Here is a 24,674-nt window from a genome sequence, read left to right on the forward strand (position 1 = left end):
GTGCATCAACAATTGCACATACAAATTCAAAGCATATTGACATAAAACATGTTTACAAGAGGAACAAGACAACTACCAATATATATCAAGTTTAAATCTAGTGGTCAATACTGTACCTGTCCCTCTCCAGCTTAACAGGAAGGGGGAGTGAGAAGGGACCTAGTGGCTAAACTCTCCCTATGAGTCCTCATTCCCTTGAACTAAAGGGATTCATTTTTATATAAGATTTTTCCATACCTGTACTACTATGTAACTTGTGCTTTTTGTGTGTTTATAACAGAGTTTTGCAACATCTCTCTGTTCTTACAAAGGAAGTAAGTCAAATGTACAGTCATATGTCAGGATAAGGTTCAGATTAGAATAACGGTAAAGGGGTTAGTCAGGTTTATGGATGATGGAAGTCAGTATGATGCTCATGCTAGTGTTCGTAAAATGTAGAGATCATTTGTGTTTATTGAGTTCTAGAGAAAAACAACACGGTCAATGCCTTCAAAATAAACAGAAAAAAGGTTGAAAAGAGAAATAAACTTCTCAAAGCTGCCCTGGTGAAAAAAAAGAGTAAAAATAGAGATACAAAAAGATAGTGGCAAAGAGCCAAGAAAAATATGGGACAAACTCAGTAACCTTGCATACATTTTAGCCAGTTATCAAAACATCCTGTCCTTTCCAGCTCACTCAGAAAAATGTTGCTTCATAAATCTGTGGTTAAGGAGCTATCCCAGAAGTACCACAATGCAAAACAAAACAAGAGAAGCAGATGCTTGCTAGAGCCCCCATGGGAAATATAATTAAGAAATAGAAGTATGTACAGCAAGCACTCTAAAAAAAGAGCAGAGCTGCAGATGGTTCTGACTGCACCAGAGAACCAGCTGTTTCACCTCCCGTCTGTAAGCAGACTCGTCTCCGTCCTCCATGAGACCGATGACGGTGGTGTCGTCTGCAAATTTCAGGAGTTTCACAGAAGGGTCCCCTGAGGTACAGTCATTGGTGTAAAGGGAGAAGAGTAAGAAGAGTAACTTGGGGTTAAGACAGCCAAACGTAGTGCAATGTCTATTACTTATTTCAAATGTTATTATGTCGCATGTAGCCTGCGTCTGCTGTGCGCAATTACGCATGTGGCACAGCAGCGAACTAAAGTGATTATTTAAATCTCTGGGCATGCCGATAAATGGTCAGCTGTTACACACACACACTCAGCCAGGGTTCATGCAGTAAAAGTGTGGAGAACTTCACCTTGACTTTAGAGTCCAATTTGACGATATGTGCTTTAAAAAACAGCTCACAGTCAATAAGAAAACCCAAGTACTTGTAGTTTTTGACAAGCTCAATTTGATTTCCTTGGGGAATTAAAATCCATTGGACATTTGTTGGTGAGCTTTGTTTTTATCATAGTTTAGGACCAACTTCAGTTCCCTCAGACCAGACTGGACAACATTGTATGCTGACTGCAGAAACTCAAAAGCTTGTGCAACAGATGTTTAGTTTTTGGTGAGACCTGGTGTGAGATTTCAGTTTATCCTTCGCTCACGTCCAGATTGTTAAGAGCCACAAACCCAGGCTGCCCGCTTTAGCTATTGCCTCCGTACATGGGACTCTAGTACTTAGCGCTACCCCCTACCTCTGTTAAATTCTAATTGAATACCCATTCTAGATGCATGTATGTGTTTTAAACAGTTGAATAATTTTAGATTCAGGATTGATTCCATTTCTAATATTGCTGTGCTAGCTAGTTTGTTTTGCATGCAAAGGTTTAAGGTTTGTGATTTACCTCTGGCTGGCTAGCATTGGTTTCTACCTGGGAGGTGATTGGGATAGACAGTTTTGGCTGAAGACTGTTTAACATGAGTCTGGTTCTGCTCAATGTTTCTGCCTCTAAAAGGCACTTTTCCTTGCCACTAAACTTTGCTAAATATTGCTTAGTGTTGTGCTGATGGTGGATAATGTTGGGTCTGTAAATAATATAACAAAGAGTACAGTCTAAACCTGCTCTTTTTGTAAAGTGAATTAAGTGTATTCATTGTTAGAAATTGGACCTCATAAATAAACCTCAAATAAATATTGATTGTTAGGCCTTTAGTTTAATGCTTGCAGGCTTTAGATTTATTTATAAAATACATGCATGTTTTGTTAACTTGCACACGCGTTTTCATTTCAAGAAATTAAACTAATAATAGACTTTACAGTTCCCATTTTTCTCATTTGCTTTTAATAAAGGATGTTATAGGCAACATTCAACCACTAGATGTCACACTACACTTTCTCAAAACAATGGTTTACACAGTAACTTAATTTGTCTCACTCGTTTTGCCTTTTTTCTCCATAAAAGTTTTAACATTCTCTGACACTGTAACTTAAATAACACAACTGTTTACTGTGACATCAAAACTATATTGCATATCTTCAAAAGGTCACAGGTCACGCAAGACCTTTAATTATCAGTCAACAGAGTAAAAATGTAATTTTTTTCCTACATTTTTGTTAACACTGACTGCTTACTGTTATACAATGCTTTGTATAATGCGCCCTCAGAGTCTAACTTTAGGTTTTAACCATTACTGTTGTTATTTTCATATATATTTTGATAAATTGTCAATGCAGATTTGCAGTGAAACAACAAGAAACATGTGCACTACTGTTCTCTGAAACTCAGTGTCAGCTCATGACTGTGTGGCACCGGACTATCTCTTAAATTTGATTTTATATTTTCTCTTTTGTACATTCACCATTGCTGAAGCAAAAGTATTTTTCATCTGATTCATTGATGTAATAATCGGTATCAATAAGTGTCAATAATCAGTGTTACACAGAAAAGGGGAGAGCTGGTAGCTCCTACAAAAAAACTCTGAAATAACCTGCAGAACAGTGTCAATAAACTACCCAGAACTCAACGAGGAATGTAAATGAAGAAAAAAACTTCAAATCAAAAACTTTTAATCAGTCAGGTTTGAAGACTGTCATCATTCAAATAGGGTTTGGAGGAAATTGTGGTTTTTTTTCAATGTAAACAACATATAGATCAAATGAAAAATATTGATATCTCGGGGTCAATGTGTGTCATTACATTGGTGAGAGTAAAAGGCATATTCTGTAAAGTACCTTCCATTTTTGGTGACTAGGTCTTCATTTTTTTATTGCAAATGTAATGACTGTAGAGAAAAGATTCTCTGACTAAATATGCACATGCAAACCTAGGATTCTTTTTTTAAATATACTTGAAATATACCCTCTGTTATTCAGAGACATGCCACTCACACACATGCCAGATATGCACACATGCACACAAGCACGACCTATGAACATGCATTATTGGAGAGATGTCAGAGTGTGGCTGCTAACAGGGAGCTCCCCTGAGCTGTGGGGTTTGCAGTGGCCATCTCAAGGGCAGTAAGGAACCAGACTTTAGTCTGTACCGATACTTGAACTAATGACCCTCCGGTCCCAGACTGAGCTGCTGCTGCCCAAACTGAGCTTAGTCCACCCAGGTATTATTTACTACCCTGTGTGCATGGGTGATGTGGCCATCTGGAGATTGGGACTTTTGACCATTCCATAGTCAATGGACAATCCATGTCTTTGGATTCATTAAGAAATTTAAATGCACAAAACTTGTGTATACAACAGTCAAAATATTGGTCAAAACATTTTGATAAATATCACTCATCAGGCACATCAAAATAGCCAAAAAAAAAGGGGGCTTGATGTTGAAGGTCGGGGTTCAATCCCGAGTGTGTGAATGGGTAGGTGTGACCAGCAGTTTAAAAGGCCTTTAAGTAGTCTGAAGACTAGAAAAGCGCTATAGAAGCTTAAGGCCATTTACTATTTACCTGCTGCTTTTCCATCGATAGAGAAAGTGACATTTTTAATCGATAATTTAGTGTTTGCGTACAGCCTAGCCTGCAAGATGATATTTTTTGTAAAATAAGAATATCAGCTCGGAAAGTATTATTCACAGCAGCACAATGCCTTCTTCTTACTCCTCTTTGCTGCAGCTGCTATGCACACACGCCAATGCGTATGTGCACATACCCACATGCAGAGATACTCGTCAGTTTGATGATGAGTTACTCAGAGGCAGACATCAGGTATGTGACCAAAGTTATTACAACTGTTGTTCGCTTTGATTCTGTATAGATGGTATAGTGCCACACAGATCAGTAGAGCATGGAGGAGTAATGTGTCCCTCAAAGTAGCATAAATAAAGCAGTGGGCTATAAGCTAGCTACTGTAACGTTAGCTCTTTCCCTCTGTCCCTCTTTCATTCTTCCCTAATTTCATCAAAGTTCATATCTGTTCATAGGAGAATGAATACATAGAATATCTAAAACTATAAAAAGAAAAAAAACATTTCAAGTTCAGCCCCTTTGGTATAGGATGGTATTTTGGAGGGAATGTAATAAAAGTTAGTAGTCAAACTTTTTTTTTTGCAGTAAATCAATCAAAGAATGATCAAGTTTCTTGTACAGAACAGGCTTATGTGTTGCTTTTTGATATTGTTGCTAAAATTTGAATGCTTTCAAATCCCCAATACAATGGTGTTTCACCAAAACAACTACATTGCCCACCTGATGTAGTTTGGCACTCAAAACACTGGTTGAGCTCCTAACCTGTCTTCTGGGACAGGGTTTGTAACTATAGAGCCTACAGTACAAAAGCATCACTTTTGAATGACAAATTCTACAATGTATGTTATTTTGGATCAACAGTGTTCATCACTCAATAAGTGGGATACAGAAACGTTTTTCAATACTTTGCATTTATTTACTTTGTGTTTTGTTTTTTTGTTTTTTTTGTATTTGCAAGAAATCTACCATTTTGCTAAAAAATGGATATAAAGAAAATAGATGCAATAAATATTTACTGTACAAATTACATTGGCTCTCAGCTTTTTCCAAAAGGGAGAACATGGAGGTTTATGCAGGAGCCACAGAGGAGACCTCTGTCTTTGATGTGGACACTTCAGAGCCTTCATCCACTTCTTTGCCAAAGAGCTTCATGATGCATTCACGGAACTGAAAGGGGCAGAAAAATAATTTATCTCAAAAATAAACTAAGAACAACCGAACAGACATTGAAATTTGTTCAACCTTAAAATGTGATATTTTCACCCACCTGTCGGTTCATAAAGACATAGATAACTGGGTTGTAGATGGTGGCGCTCTTGGCAAAATATGCAGGCAAGGATGCAGCCAGAGGATGGAAAGCATATCCAGGGTTAGCCGCAGCATAGCAGGCCATGAAGGTGTAAGGTCCCCAACAGAAACAGTATGCAAAGATCATGACCACAACCATCCTGGATACTTCTCGCTCAGCTTTCTGGGTTGACTCTGATTCCTTTTGCTGCATAGCAACCTGTGATCAAGAAATCAACACATAGTGAGATTCTGCAGTCAGGCTGTGGTCAAGTATAAAACTGCAGTTAAGATCACTTACGGCACGGATAGCCAGCCAGACAGCAAGGTAGCACAAGATAATGATAGCCAGAGGAATTATACAGCATGTAATCATAAGAGAAATCATATAGGACTGAATTCCAGGGGCATCACTTCCACTGAATACATCAGGTCCACAGGAAGTCTTAAGTCCATGAGGCCAGAACCTGATGCAAGAAATTGTAAAATTAATTTTTTTTGCTGGTAATTATAAAACGCAAGGTTGCAAAATTAGAAAGTCAACAGCAGGTTACCTGCTCCATCCAAAGAGAGGGCATGCACACCACGCTGCTGACCAGACCCAGGAAAACACAATTCCACCTGTGGCCCATTTGGCATCAAACTTAACATTTCCAAAAGGTTTACATACAACAACCCATCTTTCCCAGGAGATGATTGTCAAGGACCAGAGAGCAGTAATACCTGTACATGAAAGCAGGATATTCAGTTAAAGTGTTTAACTCACAGCCTGACCTTGTATGACTGTCTCCAAAACCTTTTCTATAGAGAAAAACTATTACCACTTACCACAGGTTGAGACAACAAAGCCCTCAAACATGCACATTGGGTGTCCGAGAATGAAGTAACCAAAAATCTGGTTGGATACACTGATGGTGCTGGCAAAAAGTGTCTCTCCAAGATCTGCAATTGCAAGATTGACCAAGATCCAGTTCAGAGGGTGGCGGAGTTTCTTGAACTTTGCTGTGGCCACCAAGACGAGACCATTGGTGAAAACTGATAAGACGACCACTATAAGCATCCAGAATGTTGCAAGATTGTAAACCCATCGTGGAGCAATGTGGTAATTGGGACCCTCAAATGGATCTGGGGAAAAGGAAGAACGAAACAAGTTTCATATCGTATATTATGCCTCAATCAATTCAGCCTTCAATAATTGTAAAAATTAAAAAACTCCCAAATGAATCAGTTAGTGGTCTTAGTTAATGACAGGCGCCAGAAAATGCTTGGAGGAAAGTTGCTGTTGTGAATTTTTCTGTAAGTCATTTATTTTTATAGACTGAACAGTACAATCAATTTTAATGAGCATGTGAAATAACTAGTAAAAACAATTCAGCAATTAATTCTTTGACTCATATACAATGTCACACGGAAAAATATATACTGACTACAAAATAACTAAAACCCTCGAAGGCTAATTTCCAAGCCAATAAAACAATACAGTTGTAAATCATTTGAATCATACTTTGTTGGAAAACAATCTTGCTCCTGTTTGAGGTCCTACTGCTGTCACTGCCAGTTTTTTGTGGATTTTTCTTTACTATTTTTATGATTTACATGCCCATCATTGACGAACAAAAAGATCATACTGTACCTTTGGTATGATTGACGTTTGTGTAAACGAAGGACGATCCCCTCGTTGTGTCTTCATGGTGCCTCCTGGCTTCAAAAGACTGTTTTCCCCACTCTTCTGCCATTCTGTGCTTGGAAGGAGGTCCCCAGCAGTTTGGCCTTTCTTGTCACTTACAACCTCCTTGGGTGACTGGTGATTCAACTCTTACTTTAGCTTTTATACCCATTCTTCAGCGACTTCAGATCGGATTAGGTCAAAATCACATTACATCCATGGTGTGCCGGTTGGCAGTGATACTGTGGAAGAAGGAACCTTACTTTGAACTGTAATTAAAACTAAGAGCTCATTAGGTTACACAATATACTAGACTAATCTTATTTTAAAGTGGATAGCTGTCCACTCCGTTAAAATGGAGATTAGTTGGGAGACCATACTGTACATAATTTTTTCAAGCTATTACTTGCTGACCAAAGACCGACCTTGCATGACAACTTTATGTTATTATGTGTGAAATGCTTTGGCTTCTCTTTGAAGGGTATTTTGTAGACCCTGATGGGCATGAAAGGACAACCAAAACTTAAAGCAGCTTAGGTGGGGTGACTTGGGATGACTGGTGACAAACGGAACTTTGATGACAGCAGTTGCAGTTGTTGACATGTGAGAGAAGTAAGACAACTCTAATCCCTCCGGAAAGAGAGTTCAACTCAGAACAAAGGATTTTTTAACACTCCCTTGATCCTATACACTCACGTCATAGACCTTATGGTTGGGGCAAAGTAGTCGGTTAACCCTGTCTCATGAGGACCAAATTCAAAGAAACATTACAGAAGGATTGATCAATTAAACAGCATGATAAAGTTTCCTTGTCTGGTTTCAGTGGGTAAATTACCTTCTTTAATTAGCAAAATTATTTTTTATAAGAAATTGTCAAAATAATGAATCAGATAAAGGAGGTCTGGTGCGTAATGTATACAAATTCAAAAGAATACAAAAATATATTTGTACAGTATGTGACTCAGACGCCACTAAGTAGGACAGTCAGGTCACAGGCCTATGAGCCTGTTGATGCTCGCCATGCTTAGAAGCCAGAGCGAAGACTGCGTCCTAGGATCTGAGTGCTGGTTGAAATCAATTATTCAAAGTAGTGTACATTGGTTTTAAAGGAAACTGATAATTCAAGTTTTGATAATAAGTTGGTTGCTTCTTTATTTACTGTGTAAGGTTTCAGCAGGGATATTTGCCCTGTCTACCACCTTTAAGAGCAGCCAATAATTGAGAGATTTGCATATATCCATCTTGACTTGATGAGGTACTTGTAAAGATAACCTTTTGAAAATTGTCAACATGCAACATGTATCTAGCTTCGTATAAAATGTGATATATTGTTCATTTAGTTCTATTTTTTATCTCTTAGAAATACATGCCAACCAGATTATTTACATTTACAGAGTCTTTTTAAGATCTTCTGGGAAGATTTATTTTTGGGTTTTTGTGGCTTTAATGTAGAGATAGGACAGTGGATAGAGTTGGAAATCAGGGAGTGAGAGAGTGGGGAATGACATGCAGGAAAGGAGCCATAGGTGAGATTCAAACCTGGGCCGCCCGCTTGGAGGACTACAGCCTCCATACATGGGGCGCAGGCACTAACCACTGTGCCATCAGCGCCCCTATTTTTATGACTATTTTGTGCCATTTCCCTTTATGAAACCGGTCAGAAAAAAGAGAAAGTGCAAGAGGGGATGACTTAAAGCTCAGTCAGTTGGGATTTAACCTTTGGCCCCTGCAGTCAAGACTCAGCCTCTGAACAAACTCTGCATGCTAAATATTCTGTGCTATCGGAAGTCTTTATATCTTAATGGTCTTGATGAAGGGTGATCTTGAAGAATGATCCTGACGGGTTACTTGAACGCTGGATATGAAGAAGTATGGGTTTTTCATATTACAGTTAAAATAGTAGGTTTGTCACGGGCATGAAAGTGCAGACTAAAAACAAACCTGATGTGAAGTGTCAAGGAAATCAGAATCAGAATCAGAATCAGAATCAGGGTTTATTGCCAAGTACATTTACACATACAGGAATTTGACTTGGTGTATTGGTGCTAAACAATTAACAAGGAAATAAAGCAGAACTAGCAACAACTTAAATAATACAGTATAAGAAGCTATTACAATATATACAATAGAATTTAAAAATGTAAGATATAAAATATTTTTAAAAAAAACACAAAATGTACAAGGTGCAATGTAGGAGCTGTGCAGTGAGATAATAAACAAAAAGTAGATTATGAGTGACAACCTCATAAAGAAAAGGTGAGCTTGTTAAAGCTGATAACAAAATTAGATTCATGTTTATTTGAGAACGTGAACAGATGGATGTGGAACTCAGGTGACCAGGATCAGTAGGACAGTCTCGGGGAGGCTGATGGACAGTTGGAGAATAGCAGGTCTGGAAGAGTTCCCAGTAAAGCATGGGCAGGAGGAGGGGGAAGGTTCATGAAGAAAAAATAGTATTCTCCACTTAAAGAAAAAGGACTCCCAAAAAGTGGATAAAACAGTTCAGCAATTATATAAGCGCTATAGATGTATTAAAAAAAAAAAAAAGGAGGAGCAAAGTACGTTTTTAAACAGTAAAACAGCATGTGTTTAAGGTGTTTCATAATTAATCAAAAAATAATCCAATCATTAGTAAAAAAATTTCGAGGTGAAAAAATGGATCACACCACAAATCCATGAAATGTTAAAGAAAGAAAGTGTGACTTTTTGATCTAGTAAATGTCGCCCTTTGAGCACCAGCATTAAACTAAAACAACTGCTGTTTGGCGACACCTCCGCTATTCTGAAGCCTCCGCTCTCCAGCGCCTCCAACCCCTTTTCACTTGTGTCCACACAAAGGAGTTATCAATTAGAACGCACCATAATTAAGCACCATGAAGTGCAAGTGGCAGACATAATTGTCCTTTATTCGAGCTTCAATCGCCTGTGGCCTGCATTGTTGTGTTAGCAGGCTAATGTTAGCTAATGTTTGGCTGTCTCATAGCTTCATATTGCTCATAAATTGACATGGAATTACCGTGATCTAAAGACGCTTACATGACATCCAAATAAGCAGTGAGTAGGCTATGTTATTATTTTCTCTTGTCCTTGACTAAAACAGCTTTATACTCAAAGCCGTCCTGTCCATGTAAACATGATGTAAAGACGGCTCCGACAACAGCACAGTTGGCGGGACTCCCGCTTCTCACTCACTGTAGACAGTCATAACTCAGAGAGACATTTACACAGGATAAACTTGATTTCTGCTGTATTTATGTGTAAAATGTTACCTTTTTATAGCTGAATCAAAGCTTTAGGACTATAAATCAACATGGCATGTTGGAATCTAGCTACAGGATAGTCTCTTGGTCAACAGGATAGGTCCCAAAGTGCAAACTTTCACTGGTATAGTGCCAAGGATCAGGATTGTTGGTGGGGGATTTTTTTTGTATGTTAGAAGTATTGCCACTAGCGTTTGGTGGGGCCTGTGGACAAATGCTTTTTAGAATTACGCACGTTGATTGCTCGATTTTTGGCGGATAAATGAAAGCTAGTGACAGCGTTGTAATAAAATGTAATGGGTTAATGGAAGAAATCACTTTCATGGCTCCTGTTTGAGGTTTAAAGCTGATTTAGTGCGTTTAGTCAGAAGGCAAAAAAAACGAGTTCTAAACGGAGCTGATCGAACTGAAGTGTAGCTCAATTGGATCCATTCACGTCTCTTCATTTGGAATCCTTTTGTCAATTTGCATCAAATGCCGTTTTCACACTAGCAGAAATCTCCTGAAAAATGCAGGATATTTCCTGGAGGAGCTGTAGCCTATATGTGAACGCAAACAGCTGAATTTTTCGCTTGGACTTCCCCCTGAGTTTGTCCTGCCAGATCCATAGTATTTTTTCTGCATAGAGCTCTACAGATTGATTAAAAAAAACTCTTGTATTCCGCTCACCTTTTGATGACACCTCATAACAGCCTACAACAGCCAATAAGAGCCTTTGTTAAACGGCGGTGCCTCCCCCTGCTATGATGGACAATTGAACGCGACTCTGTTGACATGTAATGTGTTTGGATTAAATCTTTCAATGAAGAAAAAGTTGGCTCTGAGGTGTTTTTTGTTTTGAGTTTTTTATTTTTTATTTTATCGTTGCGCACTATGAAGTGACAGACATGTCACGATATCTACCTGTTAACTAATGGTTACCTCGTAGTTATTTCCACATATGATTCCCACTAACTAATTAGCTACTCTAGAACATATGATGAAGAAGAACTCACTATCTAGTAGATAGTGAGTAACCATTAGATAACCACTATCTACCCATTACTTAGTGGTTATCTAATGGTTACTTAGTGTTACTTAGTGGTTACTCAATGGTTACCTAATGGTTACCAAGTTAGTTTCCAATTTGTTTCCCTGAAACTCATCATTAGCTACTTTAGAGCATGTAATGAGGAAGAACTCACTATCTACCAATTTCCTTAGTTGTTACCTAGTGGTTAGCTTCCCATTCGTTTCCCACTAACAATGCAAAATATGTGTACCTTTTTGTGTAACTGAAGATGGTATTACAGGAGAAAAGTGACTGAGGGCTTTGCCTCCCATCCTACTTTTGGAGACCCTAGGTATCACAGGCAAGCCTGCACTCTCGTTCATGTGCTTTCAATTATAAAAAAAAAACAGATCAATCCAGCCTTGAACTTTGTCAGAACAATAAAGTATGTACACATCGTGTTACCCTCTAGTTCAGTGGTAATCTCAACTCGTCTGGCCTCAGGACCCACCTCCAACAACAACCCAAATTTCGGATATTTTTCTGCCAATCAGATTTCCGAAACGGAAGCACGAAACGGAACAAAACCAACACGTTTAAAAAGCACTTCACAGACTTTTTGATACAAGTTTTTTTCCAGGCACACATTCACAACCCACTGAAAATGGCTCCACAACCCACTACTCTTACCCGACCCACCAGTTGAGAACCAGTGCTCTAGTTGTTACACTCCTAACCTCACCTATATCATTGGTGTTTGTTATAGAGCACAGTTTGACATTTCAGGCAGAAGGATTAGGTTTAAATCCAATAGACTGAGTGACTGATACTCTGCCAGATGGGTCATTGTATCTGGACAGTCTGTTAAAATGTTTCTACATTTAATTGCACACTAGTTCTTTACTCAGGAATAAATGGTGGGAATTCTGACCTGATCTCTTAAACATAAATCTCCTAGTTAGTGTCGGGTTGAGTATAATGCTGAAAACACAAAATTGTAAAAGTTCTTTCTGAAAGTATTTTCTCAAATCTCAGGCATCCATCTTATGCATGTCTGATGTTTGGGAGCAATTCAATGAGAATGGAATTATAAAATGTGTTAAAAGATCAAAACCTTTTTTAGCTATAGGCCTACTATTCTGTCCAATCCCTGCTGACGCCATAGACTGTAAATAATAACACACACCGGACAGTTCTCCAGTCATTTAGAAGGCTTAATCTCATACCCTGTTTACATTTGGTATTAAAGTGTGTCCTAAGTGATTGGATTAGGAGTGGACAGCCGGGTTAACACAGGTGGATTCTTTGAGGACGGAATGTGATCCGGTCACTTAGTTTGAACACAAATATTTCCTGTGCCACATTAGGGACAGCCTACTTTCCTTGTATCCATGTCAACAACAACATGACGAAAAAGACAACTCCCTTCTGATACTGAACGTATTAAATATTTCTTTACTGTTTCTTGTGAAAAATTCTCATTTTAAATTCCCATGTCATTTTGCAGATGTAGTGTATGCATCAGAAACAAATGTGCATGAAAATAGGGAATATGTCCACTTCTTTATTGAGTAAAAAAAAAGACTGCATTTTATTTTGATTATGGGACAAATTATCAGAGTTCAAAATAATCCAGCACCATGAAGATACAGATGATTTACTGCTGAGACAAGCAGATTGGACACACATTTGTTTTGTCACGCTCTACCCCTGACTTAATATGAGATGCGATCTGTCTTGTGTAATGTTTTGCCAACTAAGCAGTGCGGAGGTGCAGGGCATAAAGAGGTTTGATTAAGTTCCTTGGTTATACACAAGTGTGTTTTGGGTGTTGCATGAATCAAACCGATCAGTGTCAGCTCTCATTTCCTTTAAGAGCCAGGTACACCTGCAGGCTAGTGCATTGTTATTTACTCAGTCTTTCTTCTTGGATAGACCAGGCTCTGACTGGCTGCATGTTACATGTACCTTTCATTCTGCCCATAACACCCAGAACACACACAGGCCACACTGTTTGAAATGTGTTTGAGTATTCCCACAGTATAAGAAATGTTCAGGGCAAAATCAGATTCAAATAAAGAGAAACACTGTGCACTGCACAGGTGTCGTACCTTTGCACCTTTGCAGTCATTAATAATTATATGTGCATATACAAATTGCTCTACATATTTGCAGATCTGTGTAAGCATTTATCGATCTCGGTGTATGTATTTGTTGATATATTCATGAATTTGTGGTTCTGTTTCTGCATTTCTGGATCAGTGCATATATCTGAACGCATTATTGGATCTTTTTACGTATTTGCAAATTGTTTTGCAATAGCTCCATTGTTTGGGATCTTATTTATCACTTTTAGTATCTTCCCATTATAAGATTATATTATAAGAAAGAAAAAGACAGGAGCCAGTTCCCAGGGTTCCCAGTGTCCAACTAAGCAGTTGGCTTATTGGGATGACATGCTCTTGTCTAACTTGTCATTGATTAAATGGCATTACCCTTGTCTCCCCCACCACAGTAAGAAATCCAGGAGTAATCTTTAATCAGGTTATGTCCTTAAAGTCCTACATAAAACATTGTCCAAGGACTACTTCTTCCCAATGTAACATTGCAAAAAATGGTCACATTCTTTCTTATAGAGGTGCTGAAAAACTGGTGCAAAAATGTTTTGCTTAATTCATGTGTTTCTTCATATCAGGCTGTATCAATACATCCATTCAGCTTTCAAGCGTCCACAATGCAGATGCAATAGTGCTTACAACATGTTGAAAAGAGATCTTACCTTCCCTGCATTTGATCACTGTAAACTCTACAATGTAATGACACTTTCACCAACAAAGCCATTAATGGTTGGTCACAATAATAACTCAAAAGATAAAATAGTTCTCTCTTTCCACAATAAAACCTTTATTTATTAAATTATAAAAAAATAGGGATAGGGCTCTGGTGGCGCAGTGGTTAGTACATGTGCCCCATGTATGGAAACTATAGTCCTCCAAGCAGGCGGGCTGGGTTCAAATCCGACCTGTGGTTCCTCCATGTCATTCCCCACTCTCTCTTTCCCTGATTTCAGACTCTATCCACTGTCCTATCTCTACAATAAAGGCATAAAGGCATGTACCAGATTGTAGCCATAGGCTCAATTCCATCTGTAGTCGCTTGGCAGGTTGGTGATGCACAAAGATACACATTTATAAACTGTCCAGAAGTTGACAGGGACACATATATAGGCTACAAGCATAAAAAGTGGCTGTGCACTTTTTTATAATCAAACCCAGATAAAGTGACCTTCAAAGGTAAAGTGCTTAGAGTGCCTGCATAAGGAGGTAAAGTGCCTTAGCATTAAAGTGCAAAAGTGCTTAAGTGTTGCACATGATTATGAGGTACTGGTGTAAATGACACAAATGCCCTAGATCCTGTAACTTTAAAGTGCTGGTGTGATTGCACAAAGCCCTATTGCACCGATTGATCGATTAATTATAAGGATCCTTTTTTGGAAACATATTCCAGTTTGAGTCAGAGAGGAAGACACACTCTCTCTACTTGAAAGAGTTGGCCTTTGATTTTCCTATTTAAGAAAAGCCTATTCAGAGGGGTGGCTCAGGCAGGCATGCCCTGGATCAGCCCTGCTGTCCTCAAGCTCTCGGTCATGGTGAGGTTGTTTTGTCTCTGTAAAGAATATTACAAATGAGCTTGGTTAACAAGGTCTGTAATCCCCAATAACTATGATTTCAATTAGGATGCTAATGTTGGCACAAAGAAGCGACTTTAATCTAAATGCACTTACCAAAAATTAACAAAGCCTTTTTTTTTATCTATAAATTACACACAATTTGCTTCATTGCTTAATTTTCTCTAAGAAAACAAAACGTGTCATTTAAATCTCTGGAACATTTGATACAAGAGATAATGTTTTTTAAACAAATGTAAACACTGCCCTCTGGCTATATGAAATAATGTAGGTTAAGATGCTGGAGCAGTCTATTAGAGAGACACAATAGTCTTTTGAAAACGTGAAACACTTTCACAACAGTCTGCAGGTAAATAATTTAAAGTGTTTCACACGTTTGCACATTCAAGGTTTTGTGAAGACAAAATGACAGCAACATTAAAAGCAACAATAATGACAACAATGGCACCTGAATAGGACAGAGCCAAAGTTAAAGTTACAAGCTGCATGTGTGCTTTTCCTTTTACAAAGTACAAGTGTCTTCTGGGTAATCTGAGATAGAGAAGAAAAGCAGCCACCAACATCATACTGTTTAATGGAATTTTTACCTTTATTTATAAACTGAATGATTGAGTGAATTACTTCACCTGTGAAATGCTGCTGAAGATTTCTTATTCTCAGCTGACCAAAGCAGATTAAACGGACAACTCAGGTTCTTCCACAAAACAGATTAACACGGAGTAATTACTTCTGACATGCTTACTCCGTAACACTTTAATCTCTCCGGAATAACAGTTCACTTCAGGAGCAGAGGTTGACAAAAGCTGCCGCCTCGGTTTCTTTTAATCCGTTGATTCTCTGTCTTTCTGTAGTCAACGTCTTGCACAGGTAACGCAGATTGGATAAGAACTCCACACGGGACAGGAGGGACGGCACACAGAGAAGAGGATGAAGAGGGATGGACACTGAAGAAATCTGTAAACCATTCTTTGTTACGACTTTAAAATGATTCTCTGTTTTGTTGGTGAGTAAAATAGATAAATTTAAAAAAAGACAATTTGCCTTTTCTTTTGTTTACTGCTTGAGATTATAGTGCTTTAAGCAATTTACTTTTCTTCTGCCAGAACTAAAGACGATTTAAAAATATACAATTGCTTTTGCTTTCAAAGACCTTCTGTAAATTTACACATCATCCAAGAGGTGGAGTTGGCAGTAGTTTATTCTTTTTTTTATTACCCCTCTTTCCTCCTATTTCCATGTGATCCTGTGATGTTTCGAGAGTAGGTCTGGAATTCCGCTAGTTCTGAACTATTCATGTTTGGTAAAAGTTCACTACTAGCAGAACTCGGATTTGCTCCCGACTACCGACGTGAATCGCCTTGACCACCGTGAACAGGGGACAAGTGGTTTATTCACTTGCCGTTTGAGCAGCAGGTGGTCAACATGTGTGGTGACAATTACTGAGTGTAAATAATTACACTGGTGTGATGTGAACCGAGTGCACCTTTGCCTGTCTTATGGTCTCTTGTTCACTTTACATCAGGTAATAATCCTACTCTCAGATTTGTATGCCTTATGTTGTCCAGAGATGTTATTGGCTAACCAACAAAACTATTTTGTTTTACCTCTGCCTTTCCCTGCAGCTTACATTACCTATGGTGGCCTAAATTCCAGGGGTAATGGTGCCAGTAGTGATTTAGAGTATGGATTAGAATCATGCCTTCTATCTCTTTCAGCACCAGGACAAGCAGACGACATGTGACTGCTTGTTTTATTGTTCCTCATTTTCACAGGTAAAACTAAAACAGTGCAGGAATGTTCACTATTGATGTTTCAGCATGAGTTACTAGGTTTAGAATTGTTATACGAGTTGTATCAGTGCCTTTTTTGTGACATATTTGTTTTCATGTGCTTAGGAAGATTTTTCACATTTATATTTTGATGTGAAGTTGAACTATATATTATATTTCATACAATATTGTGATCGACACCAACAAGGACCTGTGACGCAGAAGCCAAAGATTACTTTGGTTCAACCCGCTTTCATTTAGAATGTTAGAGAAATTGAAAGCATCAAGTGCGTATCAAATCATTTCCTTTCTGTAGCAACTTATCAAACTTTATCCAATTATTAGTCATCAAAGATAGTTAGTGCTTTACTTGTGTGTGTGTGTGTGTGTGTGTGTTTGTGTGGGCATGTACGTGTGTGTGTGTATCCAACGTGCGTGTGCATATGCATGTGCGTGTGTGTGAGTGTAGGAAGCCATTGAGACGACATTAATCCTTTGCTTGCACATATAGGTGGCCTTGTTTGTGGCTATATGTGTACATGTGCTAAGTCATCTTGTGCAAAATAAAGCAGCGTATGTGTACAGTGTCCATAGTTTTGATAACACCTGTGAATGAGTTGTTCTTTTAAACGTATGGCGCCATCTGTAGGCTTTTCGAACTTATCGTCTACGTCTTTTACACCACAGAGACCTGATATATATTGTGTGTATGTCTATGAATCTGTGAAGGATGTACAGATGGTGTGTTATTGGTGAACAGATGCACATGCTACTAATACTACTAATATTTTAAACCATAAATGAGGCTGTTTCAGACAAACTGGCAGTAAGAAGCTGGTACTATTTCCTGCTATGCATTAATGTGTTTACATGTGATAGGGAAGACAAGAATGGGTGATTTCTTTTTGAATGCTTCTCACAGAAAAATCATAATTTTATATGAAAAGTTTATTTTTGTTGTATGAATAATGCTTTGTTGGTTATTTACACCAGAGCCATGTGTTTTCTGTGTCATGTTTATACTGTGTGCTCTATCCTTACTTAGAAACTTCATAAAAATGCTGGATCATCACTTTCTAACTCATTTTTGATGTTCGAAAACATTATCGACAATGAGCTGGAAGGAAATGTATCTTTGTACAAGAAGCAAATTAAAGACGACAGAACTGCAGTTAATAACACACACCAATGCAGCGTTGTGAGCAATTTCTTTACTATGACAATAGTGAATTTGTGCAACTTTTCAAATACATTCACAAAAACTCTAATGTACTTGGAGCATTCGCTTGTTATTTGACTAGTTACTACTATGGGTTTTGAAGTGACCTCCATTGTGCATCTTGAACAAAAAACAAGATTTCAGGACAGAATACAAGACTACAAAATAGATTACATTTTGGAAGTGTACATTCAAAATGAATAGCCTAGTAAAGACAGAAATAATCACTGTCATCATGTATTTAGTTCTTTTTTTTTACATTTTTATTTGCATATAACTCTTAATATGTAATGATAATATCATTACACCTGCCATACTGTGCTTCAGTTCAATCCTTTTTACAATATATGTCAGCAGCATGAAATGTGAACAACCTAAGCAGGTCCAACTTTAGAAACTTCAGTGACCGATGAACTTGATGACTCCTCATCATCGCTTGCGCTCATGCCCAGCATCTTCTTTAAACATGTGCGGAACTGAAAAAGGGGGAAAAAGCAAATTATTGTTGTGTGGTATTTCTTTCCATTGTTACATGTAAAATACTTGCAGAATTGAATCCATTTGGAGACACAATATACAATATACCAGATCATTTTATTTTACAATTGTCAATCTTTTGTCTGTATCCAAATCAAACAAAATTGAAATGCTTTTTTTGTAATTGCACATGAGCTTGAAGATGGTTATCAAGATGCTCAGAATCAAGCTGTGGTCTTTATTGTTTGTTACTATTTCAAATTCAGCAAAACAGTTAATCCAACAGTTCTCTTCCCACCTGCAGCTGTTTTATTGTTACATCCATACCGGACTTTGAGGCTTACCTGTTTGTTAAGGAGGATGTAGATCATTGGGTTGTAGACTGTGGAGGCTTTAGACATACAGGAGGGTATGGTGGCCAGTCTCAGGTCAAACGACTGGCCGCGGTTGTTGACAACCCAAAGTGAAAAAATGGTGTAGGGAGCCCAGCAAAATAGGAAGCCCAGCACCATGACGACCACCATCCTGGTCACCTCCCTTTCTGCCTTCTGGGTGGAGGCAGACTCAGCTTGGGCCTTTGCCGCCTGTTGATGAAGAAGCACATAAAAGTGGAAGGTCTGTTGGACACACTCACACATCACATATGAAATCTGTATTTTACTTAAGAACACACAAATGGAAAACCTGAAATGTATTGCCTACCGATTTCAGCATTAAGAGCAGCTGTGAGTAGCAGAACACAATGGTAGTGAAGGGAACAGCGAAGCAGAAACCGAACAGGAAATACACATAGGACTCATTGTTGTACTTGTTGTTGGTTGTGTACCAGTCTGGTCCACAGGAGCATTGCATGCCCTCTGGGATATACCTGCAGAGACAGAAAACAAAGTAAAGGGTGTGGTGGGTTTTACGCCACATTTTGGTGCAGGGGGATAAATAACACTTAATATTCTAACAAGAACTCCAAGAGTCTAATAAAGATTTGAATATAGAAAAAGTCAGCTGCTGAAGAAGTGTTATTTTGTAAGAAGTATTAGTCTTCTAGACTAGTTTTCAAATGAATATATCTGTTGTGTGTTTTGTCTGTATACTGACCTACTCCAACCAAACAGAGGAGGAGCTGAGGCAATCAAGGCAAAGACCCAAGTCGCTACACAGCAAGCTATAGCATGGTGCGACTTGAAGGCAAAGTTCCCAAGTGGCTTACAGACAACAAGCCATCTCTCAAATGCTACCACAGCCAGAGACCACAGACTCACCATACCTGCAACGGGACAGAAAAATGATGCATGTGTTTCACTGTTCACTCACTGCGATGAAACGTATCATATTGCACATTTGTTGTACAAACTCAGTTATACTAAATTGTCGGTTTCGTATTCTTTTAAATAGTATCTTCCAGGTTTAAATCACAGAGCACTCTTACCGTCCTCTGCTGTTTCTTTAAGGTATTGTGGTCAGATTTACAATCTTACCTATGATAATTTTATTTGGCTGTCACATGTTGATTCAATAAATGAAACGATTACACTTGTATTAAAATAGTCCTTTGCCTGTGGATTCAAGGTTGAACAAAACTTATCAGCAGCTTAAAGCTCAGCTATTAACCTGAGCCATTCAAGTTCCAAAGTTGGAAATCTAAATGAAATCAAAGTTGGGTTTGATGTGTTTTATAAAAATATTCATGGCAATATATATCTGCCAAACGTTACAAAATATATTAACAAAGATTAGTATACACAAAGCCTTTTCCTTTATTGTCATTTAAATATTTTGAACTTATTTGATTTGTGAAGCTCCTCACCCCCCAAGGTTGCTGCAAATCCTTCAATCTTGCAGCCGGTTGGTCCAACAGCCATGTATCTGAAGGAGAAGCAGTAGAAGCAGGTGGACGACCCCACACAGGCAACGATGAGGTTTGCCACTGCCAAGTTCACCAGGATGTAGTTCAGATGAGACCGGAGTTTCTTATATTGAACAGTACATGCGATAGTGAGGACATTAATAGTTGTTCCACTCACAAATAGGAAGAACATATAAATTGACATTGCATAAAAGACACCTAGGTGCCCCAAGTGATCCTGTGGAACAAGGAATGGGCTCAGTGCAGTGATATTGTTGGTATCCAGAGAGATGGGAATAAAGAAGTCCTCTGGGAGCTCCATTTGGCGATGTCCCCTCATCGTTGTCTGTTGGAAAGTCAAATAAAATTTGGAGCGCTCTTCAAAAAGAGTTTAAAATGGTTTTATTAGAAATCTACAAACGATTTCCATCTAATTCAGAATGAAACCGAGGAACTTGTTTTGTGCTGTCCTCCGACAGTTTCTTTTCAATGGGACATTAACCTGCATTTATAGGAGACTTAGATATTGCTTAGGCTCAACTTAATTGGCTCAAGGATGGGATTTAAAGCTTTTGTTCACGTCCCACACATGATTGCTCAAGGAACGAGGAAGGGATTTAAAGCTTAAGTACACATCCCATACACACTTGTGCGTACATGATGAACTCCCAAAGCAGCAATCACCACCTTGGAGATAAGTATCAAACTGGGCATGGAACAGCTCATTAAATCCTATTGTCTAATAGGCCTGTGTTAGTGGACTACAGTACATAATCTGATCATCTGTGATGTTCATGGGGTCAATTGAATGCATCTGGCCCTTTGTAATCCCAGTGATCCCCACAGGCTTTAAGTCATGTATCTTGGCGCATTATTAACATTTCCAAATAAACACTGTAATTGTTTGTCAAAGGAGTTCAGTGGACTTGAAAACTTTAAAGGTGACAGCTAAAACAATGAACGACTACTGTGGAAAGAAACAGCTAAGGGACCACTGAAAAAGTTTGTTGCCCTTAGACGAACCTTTGTTTTGTGTCCTTTTTGCCCTTGTAGGTGCACCTGGTCTCTCCCCTACCCCCTTCCACCCAGACTTCCATCTGATCTGATTTCAGGCCAATCCAATCACTTCCATGAGGCCGATTAAACTATGATGACTGACTGCTATATGTCATTAGGTCAGTAATGTCTGAAGTAAAAATAAATTAGCTTCTCGTGTGACGCTGGTTCAGTATGCCAGGTGTCTATGATACACCATCACAGATGTTAGGAGTAAACTTGTAGGACTGTCTGACTTAATGTTTATTTGTTTGACTGATTAGATAGCAGAAGAAACTCAAACTTTAATGAAAGAGATCAGAATACCACTAGACCAACATCAACTAACACACTGTGATGTGGAATAATTAACAAAAGTACACATCACATTTTAAATGTAGCTTTGTATCACATCAAGTTTGATCCAGCACATCGTTTGGAATCAGATTTTCCAACTAATGTGTGTGTGTGTCAACTAATAATGTAATTCATTGTGTTTGTAGAGATTTTTTAATGCTATTACAATGACATGATTATTGTAATGTAAAGATGGTGCTGTTGTGGGACATACTTCAATCATTACAAATCATTACAAAAAAAATAAAAAAAACTATTGACTTCCTCATTCTGTGCTTCACCAGTCTTTTGTATTATTGTCTGTTAGAAGCTCAGAGGATTTCACTTCATGGAAGTGATGTCAAATGCTAAATTAATGTATGTTGTACAACAGAAGGAGCTTCTTGACTGAGATAAAAAATTACAATTACAAATAACAAGTACAAATAAAGGAGAGTCAACATCTTTTTTGAACTAATGCAAAGAGCTGTGATTGTTCAACAACAGTGAAAACTCGATTATAAAGCTTTAAAGGTGTCATGCTTAAACATTGAAGTTGAGGTTTTGACCATAGATTTTTGTCGCCTTTGAAACATAGAATATTTAAAACCTATGTCTTTGAAAGACAACTACTTTGTTCAGATCGAGGAAATCAGTCAGGATCCATCGAGCCTTTTGTAACCTCTTTGTAAGATGTTGTTGTTTATGGTGACATATGTGATCTGATTGTTGAAGATGACGCACATCCTGCTGTTAAGAGCCTCACTATATTTGGCTCAAAAGAAGAAATTCAAGATTCACGTCTTTCCTAAGAGAAAAAATGGAATCAAGGCAAACAAACACTCACACCAATACTTTGTATTTGTGTCCAAGTGCACACAGTGCTGTTTGAGATACTTATCATCACTTGTTCTTAACATCAAAACCTGGTTTAACAGGTTAATCCTACTTCCTAATAAGGAGCTCAGCCATCCAATCTGGTTTCCAATGACACTAAATCGGATAATCTCATGTGCTTAGCCTTTTGTAATCCGCTCTCCTAGTTTAACTCAAGCTGTGTGTTACCTTTTGGGCATTTTGCTTCCTTTCCTGAGCTTTAAAAGCACATAAGACATCGAGAACAATATTTTACATGAATTGTTCACAGCACAGTCACTTTGTCCTTCTAACGCTCAGTGAAATGAAGGACTTTATACACGTTCTATTAGATGAGGCAGCTGATATTGCAGAAGACTAAAATGCACTATGCTCTATGTGTACGTAATTACATTAGGGTTTTGTGTGTGTTTGTTCGTTTGTGTGTGTGTGTGTGTGTGTGTGTGTGTGTGTGTGTGTGTGTGTGTGTGCAACACCAAGCTATGTTTTGACAACAGGATTTTTGTCTCACCACCAAGTGCTGTTGGTGTATTAGCCTGGTCAGAAGTATCTGGATGTAAAGGAGCCGCAGGAGGTGAAGGAGGCTACACCAACACAGGACGGTTAGCCGACGTCGAGTTGATCGTTGGTTTTTCAGGTGGGACCAAAGCTTCTTGTATTTGGTAGTTCATGAATTTGAAAGCACATTGATGCCATTGATCACTGTAAATATAACAACCACACATCGTTGCTAGACAGATTGAGTCATCAGGAAGTTCATAATGTTGCCCAAATCCAGAGGAAAGGGGATCTGATATTTCTTGTGAAGTTTCAGAACACTGCTATGCTAGCTGTTGCTATGCCACATGAATAGAAAAAAACTAAATTTGCTTTTCATGCTCCAAGTGGAGGAGGCTTTTTCTGACAGTAACAGCTGATTGTGAGGATGGAATTTATCTTATGTGCATCAATCTGAATACATTTGCCAGGACAGAAGTATTCCTTTTCACTTAATTTATTTACTTCATTATCAACATAGCAAAGCACAGGGAACTCTTCTGCAAAAGACTTGTGTAACTTTAGCTTCTGTAAACGGCAGTTGAAAGCAAAAAGTTCAGGGAACGTATTAACAAAATGTAAGTGCTCTCACATCTTAGATTTACACTGATGTTAGACAGTGGGATACAGTTAACTTAATTTGAGCATGATTTTCTAACTGACAACTTAATAATAAGAATCTTAATCTTTAAATAATTAATTGCATGATTTTTTTCAGCCAAAGAAACATCTGGGAAGAATGACATCTAACACTGCACAGATAAATAAAAAGATGACAGAAGAGAATACAAGAACGTTAGGATATCAATCCTTACAGAAATATTCAAAAGTGCTCATATTTATAAATCAATTTATTTATGTATCCAGGCAATACAAATCATGGACAAATAATGTTGTGTATTAGAGAAACATTATATGTTTAGCTTTGAAAGCTTCATTGGCCACGCAATCTCAGATTCACTTTGAAATGTTTGCATTGTCTGTCCCCTGTGTGATTATCAGGACTCTCTAGCAGAGTCAACACAAGGGCTTCAGTAACTGTTGCATTCCAATGTGCAAAACCTCATTTGGACAATCAGCATTCTTAGTTATAGGAGCAAAACTGAGCTGAACATGCAGCACAAGTTTAATGTTTTTAACGAAGGTATACGGTGGCTGTGAAGTGCAAAGCAAAATTAAGAAGTATGAAACACTTTTACAAAATTTGAGACAAATTTGTAATTTGAAAACATATTTAAAATTTTATAAAACAAAATTACAAAACCTAACCCTAACCCACTTTACCAAGGACAAAACACTTTTACATTTTATTCTACAATTCATACAGCAGACGCTTTGATCCAAAGCGACGTACATCAGAGAGTAAAAACAACACAAGCGAGGATCTAGAAAGAGGAAACAATGTCAGTAAGTGCAAACGATCAGCTAACATTTTATAAAACAAATTTACAAGATGTGAAACACTTTTACAAGCACTGAGACAAATTTACAAGGGACACGGAATACACGGAAAGACTTGGCGGACTGTGATTCGGAGTTTGTGGTGGCAGAAAGTTATCTAATTCCTCTTATGTTTTAACTTTGTAATTTCTTATCTTACTTACTTTGTCTATTTATGTTTTATATTTATATATACTTTTTATTTTTATTAATATTATAGTTTTTTTTATCCTTTAACCACTTGTTTCTATTTCTTTTACTGCTCTTATCTTCTTATTGCTGTTATTTTTGTATTTGCTTTTAGCTCTTTTAGTTTCTTAAATCTTTTAAAATCTTTGGTCCTTTTGGTCTCAGCTCGTGTTGTTGGGTTCTTGTGTTGCCTGGGTTCTTATGATGGTTCTTGTGATG

The 24,674-nt window shown here is 38.0% G+C and overlaps 2 protein-coding genes across 2 annotated transcripts; both read right to left on the bottom strand.

Annotated features, from left to right (window-relative positions):
* Window positions 1-4,736: 4,736 nt before the first annotated feature.
* Window positions 4,737-6,931, bottom strand: LOC110006035 (red-sensitive opsin). Its single transcript, XM_020661276.2, has 6 exons — window positions 6,763-6,931; window positions 5,958-6,254; window positions 5,684-5,852; window positions 5,431-5,596; window positions 5,110-5,349; window positions 4,737-5,009 (listed from the first exon to the last, which is right to left on the bottom strand). The coding sequence occupies exons 1-6, from the start codon at window positions 6,863-6,865 to the stop codon at window positions 4,911-4,913; spliced, it is 1,074 nt and encodes a 357-aa protein (XP_020516932.1). The 5' UTR covers window positions 6,866-6,931; the 3' UTR covers window positions 4,737-4,910.
* Window positions 6,932-17,699: 10,768 nt separating this feature from the next.
* Window positions 17,700-21,672, bottom strand: opn1sw2 (opsin 1 (cone pigments), short-wave-sensitive 2). The gene is made up of 5 exons (XM_020633907.3): window positions 20,004-21,672; window positions 19,295-19,463; window positions 18,902-19,067; window positions 18,544-18,783; window positions 17,700-18,198 (listed from the first exon to the last, which is right to left on the bottom strand). Exons 1-5 carry the CDS (start codon window positions 20,380-20,382, stop codon window positions 18,097-18,099), a joined length of 1,056 nt encoding a protein of 351 aa, XP_020489563.1. The 5' UTR covers window positions 20,383-21,672; the 3' UTR covers window positions 17,700-18,096.
* Between the last annotated feature and the right edge of the window lie 3,002 nt (window positions 21,673-24,674).

Source organism: Labrus bergylta, chromosome 5 (genome assembly GCF_963930695.1).
Source record: "Labrus bergylta chromosome 5, fLabBer1.1, whole genome shotgun sequence".
NCBI classification, from domain to species: Eukaryota; Metazoa; Chordata; class Actinopteri; order Labriformes; family Labridae; genus Labrus; species Labrus bergylta.

What these genes read in the sequence shown, in the direction of transcription:
- LOC110006035 (XM_020661276.2), bottom strand. Translation starts at nt 6,865, where the DNA reads ATGGCAGAAGAGTGGGGAAAACAGTCTTTTGAAGCCAGGAGGCACCAT. An exon ending in AAACGTCAATCATACCAAAG is followed by an intron (nt 6,255 to 6,762) that starts GTACAGTATGAT and finishes CCTTTTCCCCAG; the next exon opens with ATCCATTTGAGGGTCCCAAT. An exon ending in ATGTCTTTATGAACCGACAG is followed by an intron (nt 5,010 to 5,109) that starts GTGGGTGAAAAT and finishes TGCCCCTTTCAG; the next exon opens with TTCCGTGAATGCATCATGAA.
- opn1sw2 (XM_020633907.3), bottom strand. Translation starts at nt 20,382, where the DNA reads ATGAGGGGACATCGCCAAATGGAGCTCCCAGAGGACTTCTTTATTCCC. An exon ending in TGCTCTTAATGCTGAAATCG is followed by an intron (nt 18,784 to 18,901) that starts GTAGGCAATACA and finishes CTTCATCAACAG; the next exon opens with GCGGCAAAGGCCCAAGCTGA. An exon ending in ACATCCTCCTTAACAAACAG is followed by an intron (nt 18,199 to 18,543) that starts GTAAGCCTCAAA and finishes CCCCTTTTTCAG; the next exon opens with TTCCGCACATGTTTAAAGAA.